Here is an 18,555-nt window from a genome sequence, read left to right as displayed (position 1 = left end):
TTAGAACTCTTTACTTGTAGCGGTCCCGCAACCGTATGCCTTCTACCAGGACGCGCACTCTAAAAATCGATGCAACAATGGTTACCTCAGTCTCTTTTTTTGTAAAGGTTTTGGTTTTTGGGCATTCATTTTTTAATTACATAAATTTGGTCGACTTCTTTCTATTCTACCTGTATCGAATTAGTCATCAGTATTTTATTTTTTCACCATCATGTAAATATACTTCGCACGAACAAAATAAAAAACGGAAGTGAAAATGGTATTACAGGGTGAAAGGGGGTGCGAAAAACCAATACTGGTTATCAAGCAGCGACACCTGTGGTCCATTCCGCAGTATGCGGAAGTTATTATCTAACTCCAAGAGTACTGTGATAAATTGTGGCATCAAAATGCCCAATTTGTTCTAATTCTAAGCAAGCGAAGAATCGCTTTTGGAGTAAATTGTAAATTAAATACTGAAGTTTGAGTAGTCATGCAACATTCATGGTTTGAGAATATTTATTTTGCGCTGTTCAAATAATACTTGGCAAGGTTTCTTGAAGAATTTTCAACACTTACGACTGAAAATTAGGCACGCCCATTATCTGAATTATATTATTTAAATGATACTTAAATAAATGATGAAACATTTATTCCGGGTACAATTAAATAATCAAATCAATAACTTAAATGGAACATAAAAAATACAAATTTTGTGTCGATTTTAATAATAATGTGCCCAAAAAGCTTTCTTATTGGCAGTGGAGGAATTTTTTGTATGCGTGTGTGCAGTTATCTGCACATTCAGTGCCCATTTCTTTTTGTGTAGGACCTTATACCGATCAGTCGATCGCGATCTATTTTGAAGATTTTAGTCGATCGCGGTCAAAAGCAGGTTGGCCACCCCCGGCGTATCAGGCAATACGGTATCACGTGATACCCATAAACATCCGCACTAAAACTGAAGCAGTAGGTAAACCAATTATTCAATCTAACGTGTTGTCGAATACAAATAGTATATATATTGCATTATGTAAACGTACAAGTACGAAGAATTGTGAAGTTCGCCAAAGATCAAATTTTCGCTAAAATCTGGATTGATTAAAATCATGCAATTGATTTTGCAATACCAACTGATGTGCACAAAGCATTTTCAACGCGATATTTAATATAATAATTAACCATGTAAGACATGCACAACAAACGATCCGCAGATAAAGTACATTTATTCAAGATCTACGTAAGAATGGTTTACGATGGAAAATCATGAAATGTACTCAGTGCCAAAGTGTGTAAACTTTCCCGCTCGCAACAATTTTTTGTCGTGTAAGTTTGCGTGAGTTTTTTACCCGGATAATTTAGCGCCCCACGAACAAAAAGTTTGGGAACCGCTGCGCTATGGCATTGTTTCTGAAAGACCCTAACGCGCCAGACAGCATTTCATCGATAAAAATATATTTCATGGTCGCCTGTTCTAGATAATTGATGTTTGTTGTTACGCAACATCAACTTGAAAGCTGTGGTCAGCAAACCATATCGAATAATGAGATTGCAACAAAAAATTCCTGTTTCTCAGCTACGATAGATAGTGATTAAACGTGTACGATCAGAACGATGGATTCAGTTACTCCAAGTTCAGAAAAGAATTCGCGTTACTGTATTTTTGTAATCTTTGCAACACAAATACCTATTGCTTTTATCGTGGGGATTAACTTGACAGCATTGAACTCGCTGACACCCGTGATGGAGGTTTTCATCAATGAAAGTTACCAGGTAACGGCTAAATATAATATGTTAACCTTTTTATTGTGTGAACGGCAATATTTTTCCTGGGGGTCCAATAACCACTTACAAATAATAAATCAGAATTGGGGTAAATTGCAAAGGGCAAAAGTATACAGAACGAACAGCAGCTCTGTAATAAATAGATGACTTTCTGGCAAACCCGAATTAGGAACTTTCCCACAATATTTTAAGTTTCCCATTTATTGTATGTTTTAACGACCAATGACATAATAGTCATTTGCGGACGTCAGAGATGAAAATTGAGTGGAATAAAAAAAACTCTCTGCTACTCGACTGCTGCTACTAGTACCTTGCTAGTATCATATAATACATTTTTGGGTTTTGACAATGCTAATTAAAATACCCCTATATATTTAGTTCCAAGTTCGCACACCTGAGATGTGTCTAGCTAGACTCTAGACCAAGGTGGTCCAGAATTGGCAGCTCCGCGGGCCACAAAATTACTTTTGCATTGTTCGCGGGCCACAATTGTGCCAAGAACTTTGCTCGTTTAACTTCGCTAGCTGCCTCAGCAAGCCATAACACTAGTCAATTCATTGACATTAGTGATGCAACAATATGTCAAAAGATTTTTTGGTTAATTTTATGACGAAACAACACGAAATGCGATTTTTGATTTCTCTCCGAATGCGACGCGGGCCACAGATAATGAAGTGGCGGGCCACATGTTTCCCGCGGGCCTGGGTTTGGACCACCCTGCTCTAGACTCTAGGTGTACGAGATACTTATTGGAATACCCAATTTTAAATACGCTCGGAGGTCTTGATTGGCTAAATATTACGTTGTCTTACTATCTCAAACTACACTTGTAAATGTAATAATATTCACACTATTGCACGTAAAGTCACATAAAGAACTTTATGATTAATTGTAATTTTAGATTCGATACAATGAAGTACCATCGGCCGCTACAGCAACTCTCATTATCAACCTAGCACACTCCTCTCTGGTGTGGGGATCTGTACTTGGATGTATAAGCGTCAAACTAGTGATTAATACGTTCAGGTACAAATAGTTGATTTTCATTGGAGCCTCTCTTGAGGTCATTGAGCGGTAGCTTCGAAAATGGTCCGCTTCGACCGTTTAAATAACTTGCATTTCTATTGACTTTAATTTTTATTTGGTGTATTTTTCTCGAATGATTTGAAAATCTTGATATCGTTTTAGCCGCAAAGGATCCATTTTATTTGTTCACATCTTCTTGGTGCTGTCTTCCGTTTTAATGGGACCTGTTGCGCAGTATTGGCATGTTTACGAAACACTTATAATCGGTCGCTTCCTCAATGGGGTATTCAAAGCTATTGCTCTTGCTGTAGTTATGATATACGTCGCTGAAATATCTTCTCGAAAGAGAGTTGGTTTTTATCAAGGACCGTTTTCAACATTCCAGTACATTTCAAGCGCATTCGGAATGGGTCTATCGCATTCAAAGGTTAGTATCTTATATATAATTATTGGGTATTCCCGAAGTGAACAATGATGGCGGACACCGGAACGTACTATGTGTACCAGGTTAGGGTTAGACCATAATTTCAGGTACAAAAACTACGGGAGTCACTTGGCTAGTACCCGTTCTCGTAATAGAACTAAAATAAGGAAAATTGAAAAAAAAGTATGGCCCAACCCTAACCTGGTACACATACTACGTTTCGGTGTCCGCCATCTTGGTTCACATACTTCGGGAGTACGAATTATTGGACACGAAGTGTACACAGGGATCGTTTTGTTATTATGTTGTTATTAAAATTCGTCTTCTCATTCTTGTTGTTATGATAAAAATTTTTGCATTAACTACTGGACCAATTTCTTTGAAATTTTCAGTGGTTAAAGATTGTATTTTCCACGATAAGGCTATTGCTTTTATTTCAGAAATTTAAGTCGGCTCTAAGGGATTTGTTTCTTCTGTGTGCGATGGCGTCATCAAAATTGCGTACCTGGTGGCAGTTCCACGTTCGCGATCTGGTTGCCAGGCGAAGTTGTGAACACTGCGGTATGGTGGTAGTCTATCGTGACAGATTGCATACCCGTACTACTTCGTTTTGGGCCTTTCGTGTCCATATATTTGAGATCGTTCCCATGTTTTCATGCTAATGTTGGCCAAACGTTTTGTCCTTATATTTAATAAATAGTTTTGCATTATCTCAAAATAGCGTTCTGGTGCCTAGTTATAGCCAATCAAAAGTGGCTGATGGCTTGTAGAAACTTATCATGAAATATAATTAGAAATTGAACAACATTTGTTGCAAGGTTTTAGGAACACAGGAACTTTGGATGTGGACGATGTGTATATCAATAGTTGCTTCAATTATATATTTTCTATGCTATCCGTGGATTCCAGAAACTCCAGTATATCTTCTAGAAACTGGAAAGTGGGAAGATGCGTTGAATAATTTGAAAAAACTCAGGTCAAACTCAAATGTAGAAAGTGAATTAACTACTCTTCAAAAAGAATCTCGAGAAATTTCACAGCGAAATTACCTGACTTTATCTTCGATTTTCAAAACGAAATACCTCAGACGACAGTTGTTCGTCAATACGATAATAAGGACAACGTCTCAGTTACTAGGACTTCAGGTTATTTTAAAAATTACTTCTACTACAACACATTCCGTTGATAATAGTACGTACATTTTAAGGAAAACATTTTATTTTTTGTATATACTTTTAACTAAAATCGAATGACTCATGAATGAAAAAGTAGACGTGTAACTGACTAACAAGACATTTTCAATAGCTAGAAATCACTTTGCCCCACCGCTTTCCTGATCAACTTGAGATTTACCTACTTCCGCGATTGGTGCTTGAACTAAATATACTTTTTTTCAGGCAATTGAAATGTTTTCCGATTCGCTACTGTTGGATGCGGGAGTTGATGAAAAATATGTCACTATATTATCTGTTGGTGTCTTTCTTCAGATTATTTTAGCATTTTTGATTACTGCGCCATTGCAACGTCGTTTCGGTTTGAAGAAAGTATACGTCATCGGTCTTATCATAATATCTCTAAGTTATTTCATATTTACAATAGCTGGAGGACTATATGTTAAATTTCCGTACATGAGTTCAGTTGCAATAGTAGGATTTTTTACACTTGTTTTTGGTTTTCAAATCGGACCTCTGTTTGTGACATTTGGACTTCCATCAGAACTCACGACCGCTAGTAGTCGCCCCACTGTCGTTTTTTACAGCCAGTGTACACTCTGGATTTCTGCTGGTATAATTACGTTTGTATTCCCGTATTCACACCAAGCATGGGGTGTTTACGCATACACCCCGTTCGTCATTATGTCAATAGTCCTTATTCCATTTTCTGTATTTTTAGTACCCGAAACGCATAATCGTTCCGCCGCTCAGATACAGAAATCTTTCGGAAGAGAAACTATGAATGATGAATTTCATCAAATCGATTCGAATCGTAGCATTGCTAGTATCACATAATGATGTCTATAAGTCATACAATTGAATGTTGTAATGGTGTTTATATGAATGTATATTCTGCTTTGATGTGTTATTCAATAATGGGGGTCATCGGGCACGAAGTGAACCTACGGAATATTTGTTATTATATTGTTTTGTATATGTTCTTTTCCATCTTGGTATTTTCTCTCTACCTACTAAACCAATTACTATAAATTCACACAGTGGTTAAATATTCTCGCTAGAGGGCTATTACTTTATTTGTTCCATAATTTACTAATATTCTTATGGGATTATCTCGATATCTTATCGTAACGTGGTTAACGTAAGATTCGTACATTTTATTTACCTTTATTTCGTATATTTTATTTACCTTGAATAGTGCCGTTAAAACTTACAACAAATCTTACGAAATTATGAACCTTCTAAATTATTTGCATACTATCGTTGAAGCATTAGCAATTCCATCTCTTTTTCTTCCAAAATTTACAACGGATAAACTAACCGATATCCATACTGACATCTTTTCGTGAACATATCGATCCATATCTCCCCCAGGGCCCCTTCCCTGCTTTTATTGAAAAATGTAACATGATTAAAATTAAGTATTTTTGTATTTTTTTTATTGCAGACCGCTTGCGGCGATTCTATTGTGATTTTGTTGATGGGAATATATATTTAGTTGTTTTGAGAAAATTAGCGTAACGCGAGATAACGCGCCCTTACACAGAAGCCAAAGAGACTGATCTTTGAGCAAAGTTACAGGCTACCGAACTTCCAAGACCTATTTAGACAAAAAGGAATTATAGTCATGACTTACGCTTTACTAAATGAGATTGACGGGAGACTCAAAGCTGTTCAGATCAAAACAATTGCAAAAACAGGCAAGAGGTAGTCAATTTCAAATAACTGAGGTTCTTGAAAAAAACTTTTGTCATACGTTTTATCGTCTCATATGAATACTGACAGTAAACGGACAACGTCAGAAAAAAATTGACAACATCTATAAAACGCATACATTAACGAAAGTGTGGATTTATATTCAACACAAAATTACTATAAATCTTGAAACTTTTTCGTCAGCTGAACTATGTAGTTAGTAATCGATAATAGACAGCTCCTAATCATCGTTAGGCAAGTTTGACCATCAATCCTAGACAGTAACTTTTCCCCACCAAACAAAGTCAATCCAACTAGGCCTGTAAAGTCGAAGTCTGGGCCTGTTTTACCAGAAGCGTAATCAGAGTGTCTTTCAAATTTACAATTCATTGACTAGGAGTTAACTGTTATTCGCCTAAACAACCTTGGTGGAAACTGACTTCTAAAATCAACATAATTGAATAAATCGACTCGTATCTCAGCAATAAATATCATCTTATCGGCATCAAATTAGTCATAACAAATCTTATCAAATGTAGCAGTTTTAACTATTTCACGTAATATATGCCTACTTTATTTTGATTATGAATATGCTTTTATTGTGCATAAATATCTGATTCATGGTTCATTAAATGCGAATACAATTCGATATAATTTTAGGCTAGTCAATTAACATATTATGCCATTTGATCATTTGCTAGTTGCAACACCGGTACTGTTTCAATGCAATCGTCTGACTTGGATGCCAATGCCATAGTTTTCATCCCAAAAGATTTTTGAATCTGTGCCGAAGAACGATTATGAGTTTCAGGTAGCACAAATATAGAAAATGGGACAAGAATTATCGAAATGGCTACAAATGGTATATACGAGTAAACACCCCATGCTTGATGCGAATACGGAAACACAAATATTATGATACCGGCTAAAATCCAGTACGCACATTGACTATAAAATACAACAGTAGGACGACTACCGGCAGTCGTTAGTTCGGATGGAAGACCCGATAACACAAATAGCGGGCCAAGCTGTAAACCAAAGAAAACTGCAAACAATCCGAAAATTGCGACGTAACTCATCGTTGGAATTTTAACATGTAGTCCATCCGCTATTACAAATATCATGTAGCTTATCGTAATAACAAAAAGTCCAATGACGTAAACTTTCTTAGTACCGAATCGTCTTTGCAAAGGTGCTGATATCAAAAATGCAATAATACTTTGTAGAAAGAGGCCAACAGATACGATTGTGACGTAACCTTCATCCACACCAGCACTCAGCAGTAACGAATCTGAAAACATCGTGATCGCCTAAAAAAGTTTCAATACATTAGAATGTGCATTTAAAAAAAAAATTAAATAAACGGGGAACATGAAAATAATAATTATTCACATTTATTCGAGGAATTTTCAAAATGTAGCATCGGATCTTGTCGCTTTTTTCAAAGCTTGTCAATATTTTTGCTGAAGAGTTTGCTGCCTTGGGGACAAGTAATGTAAATGTTTTTAGTACACCTATGACCTATTAAATATATATTACAAAGCCTACGACCTGAATTCCAAGTAATTGCACAGTTGTCATTGTTATCATGGTTGTAAATAATTGTCGCCTCAAGTAACGTTTCTTCAGCAACATCATGAGCGGTAAATCCTTTTGTGACGGTAGTTCTTCAGATTCGTTTTCAAGTATAGTCAATTCTTTTTCCACAGTTGGTTCCGATCGAAGCAATTTTAAAATATTCAGAGCGTCTTCTCGCTTTCGTTTTTTAAGGACGTATACAGGAGTTTCTGGAATCCATGGATAGCAGACGAAATATATTACCGAAGCGAAAATTGGAATGCACATTGTCCACATCCAAAGATCTTGCGTTCCTAAAACCTTGCAAATATGAAATTGTTTAGTCGATGTCCCAATTGTAAGATTTTTTAAACTATCTCATTGGACCGGGTTTACGGACTAAAAACAGAAATGTCAATGAACCTAATAATGATTGAGCAAATACTCGTTTATAATGACATCATTTCTGTGTGTGCAGCACAGGGCCGAATTTATACGATGATAGGTCCAAGCTAGGCTATTACTGATTAGACAAAATAGTAAATAAAAGATCCGAAAATAGAAAAATATGTTATAATTCATTAGATATTTAGGATATAATTTTCTTCTTGTATTTATTTGATATGAAAGTCAAAGATATAAAGATTTTTTAATTTTAAACGATTTTATTTATTCGGTCGTCTTTTATTTATTTTATCCTATTAAACATAAAATATGTGAGACAAGAATTATAAATCTGATTAAATAATTAAACAAACCTGTTATATTTTGCAGCAAGCAGAGCAAATATTAGTTAAAATTTAATGTCGAGGCCCCCAGTTTTCAGACTGCCTTGCCTATAGGTAAATCCGGTATTAGTGCAGAATCTTGCGTTGTTTCGACACTAAAAATGTTGTACTAACCTTTGAATGTGCTAGGCCTAAGCCAAATGCGCTTGATATAAATTGGAATGTTGAAAATGGGCCTTGATAGAATCCAAGTCTTCTTCGGCATGTTGTTTCAGCAATGAATATCACAACTACTGTAAAACCCACCGCTCTGAATATCCCATTGATGAAACGACCGATGATTAGGGATTCGTAGGAGTGGCCGTATTGCGCAACAGGCCCCATCAAAATAGAAGACAGCACCATGAAGCAGTGTGTCATAAGAATTGAACCTTTGCGACTGCAAGAGAATTGCAGTCATGAGCAATCTTGAGGATTGCTTAACTTCTTTGCAGAGACATTCCTTGTCGTAAAATACATTGGAGTGTAGTACAGTTTAAGTTCATAGATTGGTAACCAGAGAATAATATTCCTCATTGATACTCAAGATTTTGCCAAAGAATAGGACATTTGAGGAGTGTCAACCAAGTCTGATTTTTTCAGAACAGTGCGTTGAACATGGAGTTCATTTTTTCACATTTGTTCTGCCTTATTTAGATATAAATATATTTTACACATAGGTGGCATTTTTACAAGACAAATTCCTTTAATTCGGAAATTCCGGGAAAATTTTCAATAGCCACATATCTCAAAACTTCATATTTTCAGAAGTTGTTCATACTGTCGGATTCGGATATAAATATTTTCAATAGGTCTTTAAAAGTCAAAATGCAATTTCTTATGCAAAGCATAAGATTTTATGGTATTTTGATAACATTTTAAAAGCGAAATACCTGTTTTTCCTTACCTGAATAAGTTAATCACTAGTTTGACAAGGACGCAACCAACAAGAGATCCCCAAACAAGAGCTGAATGTGCAAGGTTGATAATAAGATTTGCTGTATATTCCGAAGGCGACTCTCTATAACGAACCTGTAATATTACTTCATGTGATAACTTAAGTGATATCATCTTAGAAAGAGCAAAAAAATCGTTTGCTAAAGCCGAATTAATGGAGGTATAAAAATATTAGGACTTGCACGTACATTAGCAATGCGATTAAGGTACTGATATGTCTATCTTACTTACGAAAATTTATTTTGTTACTCACGAAAATCTTAATTATAAACAGTAAAAGTACGTAATAATTTAACGATTTTCACAATTTTAACGATTCTTACTTGATAGCTTTCGTTGATGAATACTTCTATCACGGGGGTCAGCGAATTCAATGCTGTCAAGTGTATTCCCATAATGAAAGCGAACGGTAATTGTGTCACTAAGATTACGAATATACAGTAACGTGAATTTTCTTCTACATTCCCATTACACGAACCCATAGTTTTCCACGTACCAAGTCGAATGCAGCAAGCCTGAATAAATAGAGCGCGATTGTTTATTTTAGTCGCTCGATCAACATCGTATTCTACGATAAAGTGCTTTGGAATGGCGGATTCTACTTAATTGAAAATAATTTTGCCTGAACTTGATGTTCTATCTGTTTCGGTTGTCCTACTCATCTGGCCTCATAGCTGACAAATCCGTTGTTTATGATGCTTGAGTTTCAGATAAATTTGGTTCGGAATGGTGATTAAACACACGGCGATAATATGTGACCAAAACAAATAGTCCTGAGGCCGGTCTAGCCTCCTGCGGTTTGATACGAACTCAGCCATGTTGAATAGTGTAGACGAGACCATGAAACGTTTGGAGGGTGTGATGGCGTTTGACCGCATAAACCTCCCAACTTAAACTACAGTTTATGACGTGTCATGTAAGCGTATGGAGTAGATTATCGCTTTCTCTCGACCCCGGAGTTCACATTTCTCATAGAGTAAAATTTTCTACTAGTTTTATCGGAAGTTTACCAAATCCAACGCGATCGGTGTAATTAAACGTTGGAAATGCAATACTTCAACGATTCCTAAACTTGTTGTTCGCGCGGTGCAAAATTATCAGGGAAAATAACTCACGCCGCACGAACACGAAATAAATGTTGCTTTTGAATGAAACTCATTTTTGTGATCGTTAATGTGTACTTTATGCCTTCTAAAGTTTGTAAACATGTAGGTCTAAGGAATAAAGGCAAAAGGTCAACTCTTCTTCTTCATATCTGCACAACTTTCCCTCGAAATGCTAGGAAATTTCTCATGTTCGCTAAGGTCACTTTTGCAGATCAATGAACTGCAGCTCACAAAATTGTTGCATAACCACGTAACAGAAGGTAAACGACATAAAAAGGTTAAATGAATTGATTGATTTCAAATAAGAAACAATGAAACATTTGTATTAAATACAATATGTCAAATATCCAATTATATTTTGGGTTTTTGACACAATTCTGTTAATTAATTATTAGGCGCACTAGTGCTACCCTACTACACATCTACGCTTTAATAAAAACTATTACCTAAAACTAAATAACTTAAAAACCAAACGCGCCTCATTTAATCATGCCCGCTCACTTTTGTACATGCGTTGTAAACCTGCTGGAGTCGGTCACAGTTCATTGAGTTAATAAACAACGACACGCGAAATTGCGTCGTTAATCTGACGTATTAGGTAAGCGAACTATGCGTACTATGAATGAATTTTAGCCCTGTACGATTTAAATTAAGACAAGTCGGTAGACGCCCAGGATCTCCGCTTATAGTTGAGGCCCGCACTCGAGCAACCGGTTGCCATCAATAGAAACTTGTGGATCTTTAACGGCGGGGCGATTCAGTAAGTGAGCGGACTGTCAAAAAGGACAGTTCATTTAAGATCTGCGCGTTTTGTAGACTTACTTGTGTGACTGATATATAATGGCTGAAATTGAAAAAAAATAATTTTAACCAAAATCCCTAAGGCTTCTCCAGTTTTTGGAGTATCGAGACAAATGACGACTTGTTAGAAAGAGTAATTTCCCTTGTGGTAGGTAGCGTTTTTGGAATTTTGATTCCCAACTAGGTTGGCGAGAAAACGGCAATACGTTGTGAAAAAATGGAAATTTCATACCGATCGGCGCGTTATTCATTGTTGCCATGGAAACGAAACCTCCATTCGGACTTTCTATAAAACGCATAATACTAGGGTGACAGGATAACCCACGTGAAAAATTTTATCCAGATTGATCCAGCTGTTTAGACGCTACATCTAAAGTTTTAAACAGACAGATAGACAGGCAGACAGAACGACCGATAATAAGGATCTCCTAGAGCAGTAGTTCCCAACCTTTCTACCCTGGCGGACCTGTAGAATTAAATTTACTCGCGGACCGGCAAAAATTGAAATGACCGGAATAGAAAAGAATAACATGAATTTGCGTAATATAATGCAGTGTCAGACACTCAATATGCTTCTGGACAAAAAGGTACACTTAAAAACATTTCACACGAAGAAAAACTATCAAATAATGTGGCCAAAAATTGAAATGGGTGAAACAGAAAACAACACCATGTATTTGCGTAATAAAATGCAGCGTTGGGCACCCATTATGCGTCAGAAAGGCACACATAAACATCTAACATAAAAATCATGTACAAGCCAAATCATGTACAAACACAATTAACTCTAGTGATAATTTTGCTGCTGTTTCGTTTCCAATATAGGATTGCAAACGAGGCCTTAAAGAAGTTTCTGCAGCACGTAGCTCTTCACCGGCGTGCATCCGATTTCTTTGCTTCTTTTTAATTAAAGCTAGTGAAAATGTTTTTTTCGCATAACGCAGTAACTGGTTGAAAATACGGACAACAGTTTGAGTGCTCGATTACTTAGCGATAGGTTTTCGTTATCAAAAGATATTCAAAATTGTGACAGTGATTCTTTTTTTAAATCTGGACTGTAAAGTAGAATCACAAATATTAATCAATCTTTTTCTTTTTTATCGGATTTATCATATTTATCCCTGTGCAGTTGATCGACGCCTCAAACGAAATGAAAATACATTACAATGACAAAGTTGTCGGTAACTTGGCACCAGGATCAAAATCCTACTGTGCCTGCTCAAAATACCGGAAAAAATCTCTGCGGCTCTTGCTTTTTGTGCGTCTCGTGACCACCTGCAAGGCCGGAACAAGTTTATGTCTTACTGGAATATTATACTGTTCTTGACTGTTTTCTGGTGTAAACAAAGAAATATGCATAACGTTTTATATGGATGGTCATATTAATCAGGAAAATCACGCAGAACAGAAAAAGCACGCGTGCCGATTTTTAGGTTTTTGAATCTCGCGAGATTCGATTGAGCGCATTCGCGATGAATTGGAGCCGAAAAAGCGAAAAGTGCATTACTCGGCGCCAAAATATCGCGGAAGACGTCGCCACGATGTCGTGAAAGACGACGCAATATGACGGCGAAAGAGAAATTGCGTAATAAACCAACCCAACCTCGTCTTCGGTTAAGCGATTGAGACGACATAAAAACAAGAAAACAACGAAATTTTCTTGCGGACCAGCAAAAAAGCTTCCGGACCGGCACCGGTCCGCGGACTGGCGGTTGAGAACCCTCTGTCCTAGACCTAGAGCGGAGATCCAATTATTGTACTCGTTTGTGCAATTTGAACAGAACGGCTGCATTGATCCCCGAGAGCAGAGCAAATGACAACAAAATAGACCATACGAAAATGACCCCTTAGCAAAATTATTTTGGAACTTACTGTTGTTATTTGAAATGTGTACACGATCGGCAATTGCTTGCATTGAACTACACTTACGATACATAGGCCATAATCCAAACACCTGTGCAGCTGCTTGACCGTTGTAACTAACTATGTTGGAATGAAAGATTAGCTATCTCTTGTTCGAACCCGGTGCGCGCTAACTCGTCTCGGGCAATGAATTGTAGTGGAAAGTGCCAACTGGAAAGTTTCCCCCACTCCCAATAATGGTATCTCCTTATGCACCAGTGGTTGCTAGAGTGGAGTCTTGTTTAGGGTGGAGGATTGATGGTCCCAAAATATAAATAAAAAACATGACCTCATAAGGGCTACGCAATCTAAACTTACATTTTTGACACACAAAAATGATTTTCTATTAAAAAAAAAACGTAATCACCACTGCAATACGATGTTTTCTTCAAGTCTTTCGAAATGAAAAACGTTAATATGTTACAGCAGTTCATCTTATATTAATATATGCCATGGCAACATGGTTAAAAAATTATATTTATACACTAATCCTATATATGATATGCATCAAACTATGTACAATATATCATGTACTGTATCGTCATGTCAAGTTTTGGGTACGGCGGTAGCGTGATTGAACAGTGATGAAGAGATAATTGGACGTGCCACATGCAACCCTAATGGATTTTTATCTCAAAAGAGATACTGTCAGGCCAAATTACTATTAGACTAGCTTCGGGTAAAGTTGGCTTCAATCAGTTCAAATTGCTTCCTTTCAATGAATCAAATAAACAAGCAAACAAACGGAAAATATCATTTACGCGTCTTGACATTCATTCTTTCATCTCTCCAAGTTTTACATCACTCTGAGACCCGTTGAAGCTTATATTGAAAATTTCTGATACGGACTGCAGTGCCTTTTTTGTAAATGACCTCTGAATCGCAACAGAGATTCTTCTATGCGTCTCCGGTATTGCAAACATAGCGAATGGTATAAGCATAGTTATGAGAACGAGAAATGGAATTAGCGAAAATGAACCCCATGACTCGCTAGAATAGGGGAACACAAAGGAAATTATCCCCCCCCCCCCCCACAATCCAGAACGTACATTGACTGTAGAAAATGAGAGTGGGTCTGCTGCTTGCAGTTGTCAGTTCAGACGGCAAAGCAGTTATACCTACAGAAAACAATGGACCAATCTGAAGACCAAAAACCATCAAAAACATGCTGACAATCACAATTCACAAGCATCCATAATGACTGGACAGTCACAGCGGAATACTGTTTTATCAAAATCTAAGTGTGACCTTCTTATCCATTCTCTGTTTGGTGATATTCCCGTTACATAAACTCTGTTGATTTATTGTATGAATGGTTGTAATTTCAACCCGATAACTAAAAATGGTTTCAAAATATCTCCACCGACCTGAACTGTGGTGAGATCATTTCAATGATGGTTACAATAAGTTGGAATCGGTAATGAGGAGATCGTAGAAGCGTCATAAGAGGCATCTCGGTTTCTCCAGCATCGCATTTTGATTTTTCTTCTAAAACTTCAAACTCGTCATTGACATCAGCTGATATAAAAATAAAACGAGAATACTTCCCTTTTATATAAACATTTATATTTTACTTCACGAGAGCACTATATGACTTGATCAAAATGAAATAAAATAGACAACAGATCACTATGGACTTTACAATACTGTAGATTCTTTTTATGATCAGTGCCGAAATATCGAAATATCTAAAGATCGATAAGTAACTAGTGCATACAAACGGACAAAAAGATTTATTCTATTGTTTCGCGACTCGATCGCTGTGTGATGTCACAAAATATGTTCCAGAACTCCCCAGTTTTGTCGCAATGCCTGTCTGGTAACTCTCTTAGCTAGATAGCATAGACATGCGCTGGGCGCACGTTCTCAAACGCATTGGCAAATTTTCTTTCAAATTTGGCTATAAAAGAGTTTGAAATCTCGTTACAATAGTAAGCTTAGCCTTAGAATACTATATATTTCTGGGAGCCATATACCATCACCAAAACAGGTATATATGGCTCGCGAGCGATGGGTTTCCGACCCCTGCTTTATGCCATAGTATCACCAACATGAACGAGCGGACTAGTTTATTATTATTCATGGGGTTAGTTTCAATATGAACTTTAGCTGATGCTTTTAGTTCAGCATATTGTACATGCGGTTTAGTTGAAAGTAACTATTTAAAAATATTTCGATGTTCACATGCTTTGCTAAGTCTTCAGTATTGCCAGAATTCTTAGTAAATTATTTAAAATCTCAAATCATGTATTCAGCATTCAGACATTACTTTTATTATAAGTTGAACATTCTAATGAATACTTTACATAAATGGCGATTTAAAATATAACTGCGTGAAATACAGGAACACTCTTTATAATTTGTGTACAATACCAATATATTATATATATTTGTTTAATGAATGTTCCAACCTGCCTGAATATGCTCAGCATTATTTTAACCAGTACAGATCCAGCTAAACATCCCCATAGCAAGCATGACTGATTTAGAGTGAAAATTAAATCTGTTGTTGAAGTTGGTGGGTAACCTTCGTATCTGTGCTGAAATTTCATTTTTTCTTAGAGTTACTTTTATTTATTACTTACAAATGATGTGTGCATCATCTGGCTATGTAATCTGGACCAGTGCATGTGTGAAACTCCGGTATTTATGTTACTAATAATCACTGAACCAGGTCGGAACAAGGACGACATTTGGCTAATTAATTTCACTCATCACATAGTCTTAGCTTGTCGACGCAGCCTGGTATTGATATTCATCGGGACAACTCGATTTTACTGTCACTACTATTATCGCCTTTACTACAATTACAGTTACCGGCTTATTATGCAATTTGGCGTACTTAATTCATATGACTTATTTATTGCAGAGCTTAACTTCAAGACAGGTGGAATATACCTACGTGTGCCGGTAACTAAAAAACGCCACTTACTTGGAAACTTTCATTTTTTCAACTTACTTTGAGTGTAGCTCCTTCCAACACGATAGAATTTTTTACTCTTACGCCAGGTCCAACGACAACTCCTACGCCAATTGTTACGTAAAGCCCAAGCTAATTACTGAAATATACAAATTTACTAATCTTATTTATGTTGCGCTTGTATTGTGATCCACCATACTTGAATAATTTGCACATCGCAATATAATGGGTAATCAAGGTGCATACTAACTTTTATCGCTTTACATTCTACTACAATATTCGCTATGGCACAAATTGTATTAGAAATATCCTGAGAGAAACAAAATTTTAATTTCTCTTCAAACAAGATCATTAAAACTGGCGACACTCAAAATATTTTAGATCAGCGATTCCGAAACTATGGGTCGCGACACACTGGTGGGTCGCAAAAGGAATCTTAGTGGGTCGTGAATAGATGTAGAAAGCTTTGATTAATAATACTGGTTAATAGGCTCGGTGGCGACTCGAATACGTAAATCTTCAAAAAACAAAAGAAATTAGATTGAATTTAAATTTTAATCTGTGAAAGTTTCCTTTTTGCGATCTTCTCGAAGACACAAAAATTTGCCACACAAAGAATGACCATGTGATTTTTTGCATAACAGTTTGTAAGCTGTACAGCACTTCTTACCGTGTTTCCCCAAAATTTTGACAGGATTTAGATTTATTTTCCTTTGAAGAATAACACTATGTTTTTTTTAGAAGAGGTCTTTTGTGTTCCTTTATCAAAAATAAAATTACGTTGTAGAAAATCACGAGATTTTTTAATAAACATTATATAAAAACCGACAACTATTGTTTTTATTTGTATTTTATATACAAAAATCAAGTGACAAATATCCTAATTGTGATTGTGACATCACACAATCTTGAATAGTGGTGTGATCTTCACCTTACCTCGGGCCATTGAACCTTTCCTCTCCCACACCGGCCTGGAAATAAGACCAAATTTGAATTTTAAAAATGATTTTTTTACAGAGTCTTTAATTAAAATCTTTTTTAAAATTCAAATTAGATATTATTTTCAGGTCAGGTCCTATTTTCGAGGAAACACGGTAGTTTTGCAATGATTAGTCATTGCTGTGTTCTGTGTTATGTCATAAAAAGTTAAACGAGAATATCGGTCAGAGACCGAAGACTTATCGATCGTAAGTCAGGGGATCCCCCAAAAAGCGCTTTTACTCCATAGTGACACCTTGTGTCCCATCACTAATTAATTATTAACTCGCTAATTATACGACATAATTCATCCAAAATCAATAGGCTTTTGGTCCGACATATGATAAATGCACATGCGAAATCTGGAGCAGATTCAATCTCGCTTTCGTGAGATATCGCGTGCATCTAACAGACAGACAGACAGACAGACAGACAGACAGACAGACAGACAGCCAGACAGACAAATACCTATCAACAAACTTACCGATTAAAGTCGATAAGTAATAAGTTGGGGTAATAAATAGTGGGTCCCACTCTAAAAAGTTTGGGAACCACTGTTTTAGATAGTTGTTACTTTAATTTTTTATTTCCATGTAGTTTTGCCATGCACGGCGAGAATAAAAAAACAGTTGAAATTGAGCACAAAATAAAAGATTTCGTAGCAAAATTATTGGAATTCACAAAAATGGCGATTATCACTAATCAGTGCATAGTAATACGAATTTAAAACCGCGATTTATATAATAATTGACAATCTTATTATAAGCTAGCCAATATACCTTGATTATGACTATTCATAAACTCCCGTTAGTTATGGCAATGGTCAACTATAGAATACAAATGGCTTACCACAGCTATTGCGTCAACTTCAGAAGTTTTATGTATGGCCACTGAGTTTTCTTGAATGTTTTTAATATTGAATAATTTGCGCTGCGGCCCACTAGTGCTACCCTATAATAGACATATTTTGTGCAAACTCTACAGCATGGTTGTGCTGCCCCCTATAACGTGTTGCCTGGGGTGGTTTCCCCCTTCGCCCCCGCCTAGGCACGCCATTGATTTTGTATCAGTCGGGCTCCGAATTCTAAAATCACATTTTTGACAAATAGTAGAAATAATATTTTTGTTGAAAAATGTGATCAGTACGTCATTGCGATCTTCTCTTCAAGTCTCTCGAAAAAAATAACGTTAACTTATTGCAGTAGTTGCATCTCATACTAATAGATGTCATGGCAACATGGTTTAAATTGATATTTATACACTAATCCAGGGCTACTCAAACTATTTTCACCAGAGGTACGTTTAGAAAAACTTCAAAATTACTGCTGAAATTACAAAATTTCAGAAAGAAAATTTATTCGATTAACTAAACGAAACTTCAAATGCATTATTAATTAAATACAAGAGCAATGAATTGCTCACAAATATGGATACACATGTCGCACATCGACACCAGTACGGCAACTGTATGGATGTTTCCCCGAGC

The 18,555-nt window shown here is 36.4% G+C and overlaps 2 protein-coding genes across 2 annotated transcripts; one reads left to right on the top strand and one right to left on the bottom strand.

Annotated features, from left to right (window-relative positions):
* The first annotated feature begins 1,585 nt into the window (after positions 1–1,585).
* On the top strand, positions 1,586–5,753 carry LOC120330374 (solute carrier family 2, facilitated glucose transporter member 1-like). Its single transcript, XM_039397339.2, has 5 exons — positions 1,586–1,752; positions 2,666–2,790; positions 2,953–3,217; positions 4,033–4,359; positions 4,612–5,753. The coding sequence occupies exons 1-5, from the start codon at positions 1,594–1,596 to the stop codon at positions 5,221–5,223; spliced, it is 1,488 nt and encodes a 495-aa protein (XP_039253273.2). The 5' UTR covers positions 1,586–1,593; the 3' UTR covers positions 5,224–5,753.
* A 386-nt stretch (positions 5,754–6,139) lies between these two features.
* On the bottom strand, positions 6,140–10,343 carry LOC120329735 (solute carrier family 2, facilitated glucose transporter member 1-like). The gene is made up of 5 exons (XM_039396512.2): positions 9,686–10,343; positions 9,313–9,437; positions 8,541–8,805; positions 7,633–7,959; positions 6,140–7,391 (listed from the first exon to the last, which is right to left on the bottom strand). The coding sequence occupies exons 1-5, from the start codon at positions 9,842–9,844 to the stop codon at positions 6,759–6,761; spliced, it is 1,509 nt and encodes a 502-aa protein (XP_039252446.2). The 5' UTR covers positions 9,845–10,343; the 3' UTR covers positions 6,140–6,758.
* Positions 10,344–18,555: the final 8,212 nt, after the last annotated feature.

The sequence above is a fragment of the Styela clava genome, chromosome 12, assembly GCF_964204865.1.
Source record: "Styela clava chromosome 12, kaStyClav1.hap1.2, whole genome shotgun sequence".
Classification (NCBI taxonomy): domain Eukaryota; kingdom Metazoa; phylum Chordata; class Ascidiacea; order Stolidobranchia; family Styelidae; genus Styela; species Styela clava.
Note: the sequence above shows the minus strand (reverse complement) of the source record. Positions and strands in the feature narration are given on the sequence as shown.

What these genes read in the sequence shown, in the direction of transcription:
- LOC120330374 (XM_039397339.2), top strand. Translation starts at nt 1,594, where the DNA reads ATGGATTCAGTTACTCCAAGTTCAGAAAAGAATTCGCGTTACTGTATT. An exon ending in TCATCAATGAAAGTTACCAG is followed by an intron (nt 1,753 to 2,665) that starts GTAACGGCTAAA and finishes TTGTAATTTTAG; the next exon opens with ATTCGATACAATGAAGTACC. An exon ending in CTCAGTTACTAGGACTTCAG is followed by an intron (nt 4,360 to 4,611) that starts GTTATTTTAAAA and finishes ACTTTTTTTCAG; the next exon opens with GCAATTGAAATGTTTTCCGA.
- LOC120329735 (XM_039396512.2), bottom strand. Translation starts at nt 9,844, where the DNA reads ATGGGTTCGTGTAATGGGAATGTAGAAGAAAATTCACGTTACTGTATA. An exon ending in CTAGTGATTAACTTATTCAG is followed by an intron (nt 8,806 to 9,312) that starts GTAAGGAAAAAC and finishes ATTCTCTTGCAG; the next exon opens with TCGCAAAGGTTCAATTCTTA. An exon ending in TAGGCCTAGCACATTCAAAG is followed by an intron (nt 7,960 to 8,540) that starts GTTAGTACAACA and finishes CATATTTGCAAG; the next exon opens with GTTTTAGGAACGCAAGATCT.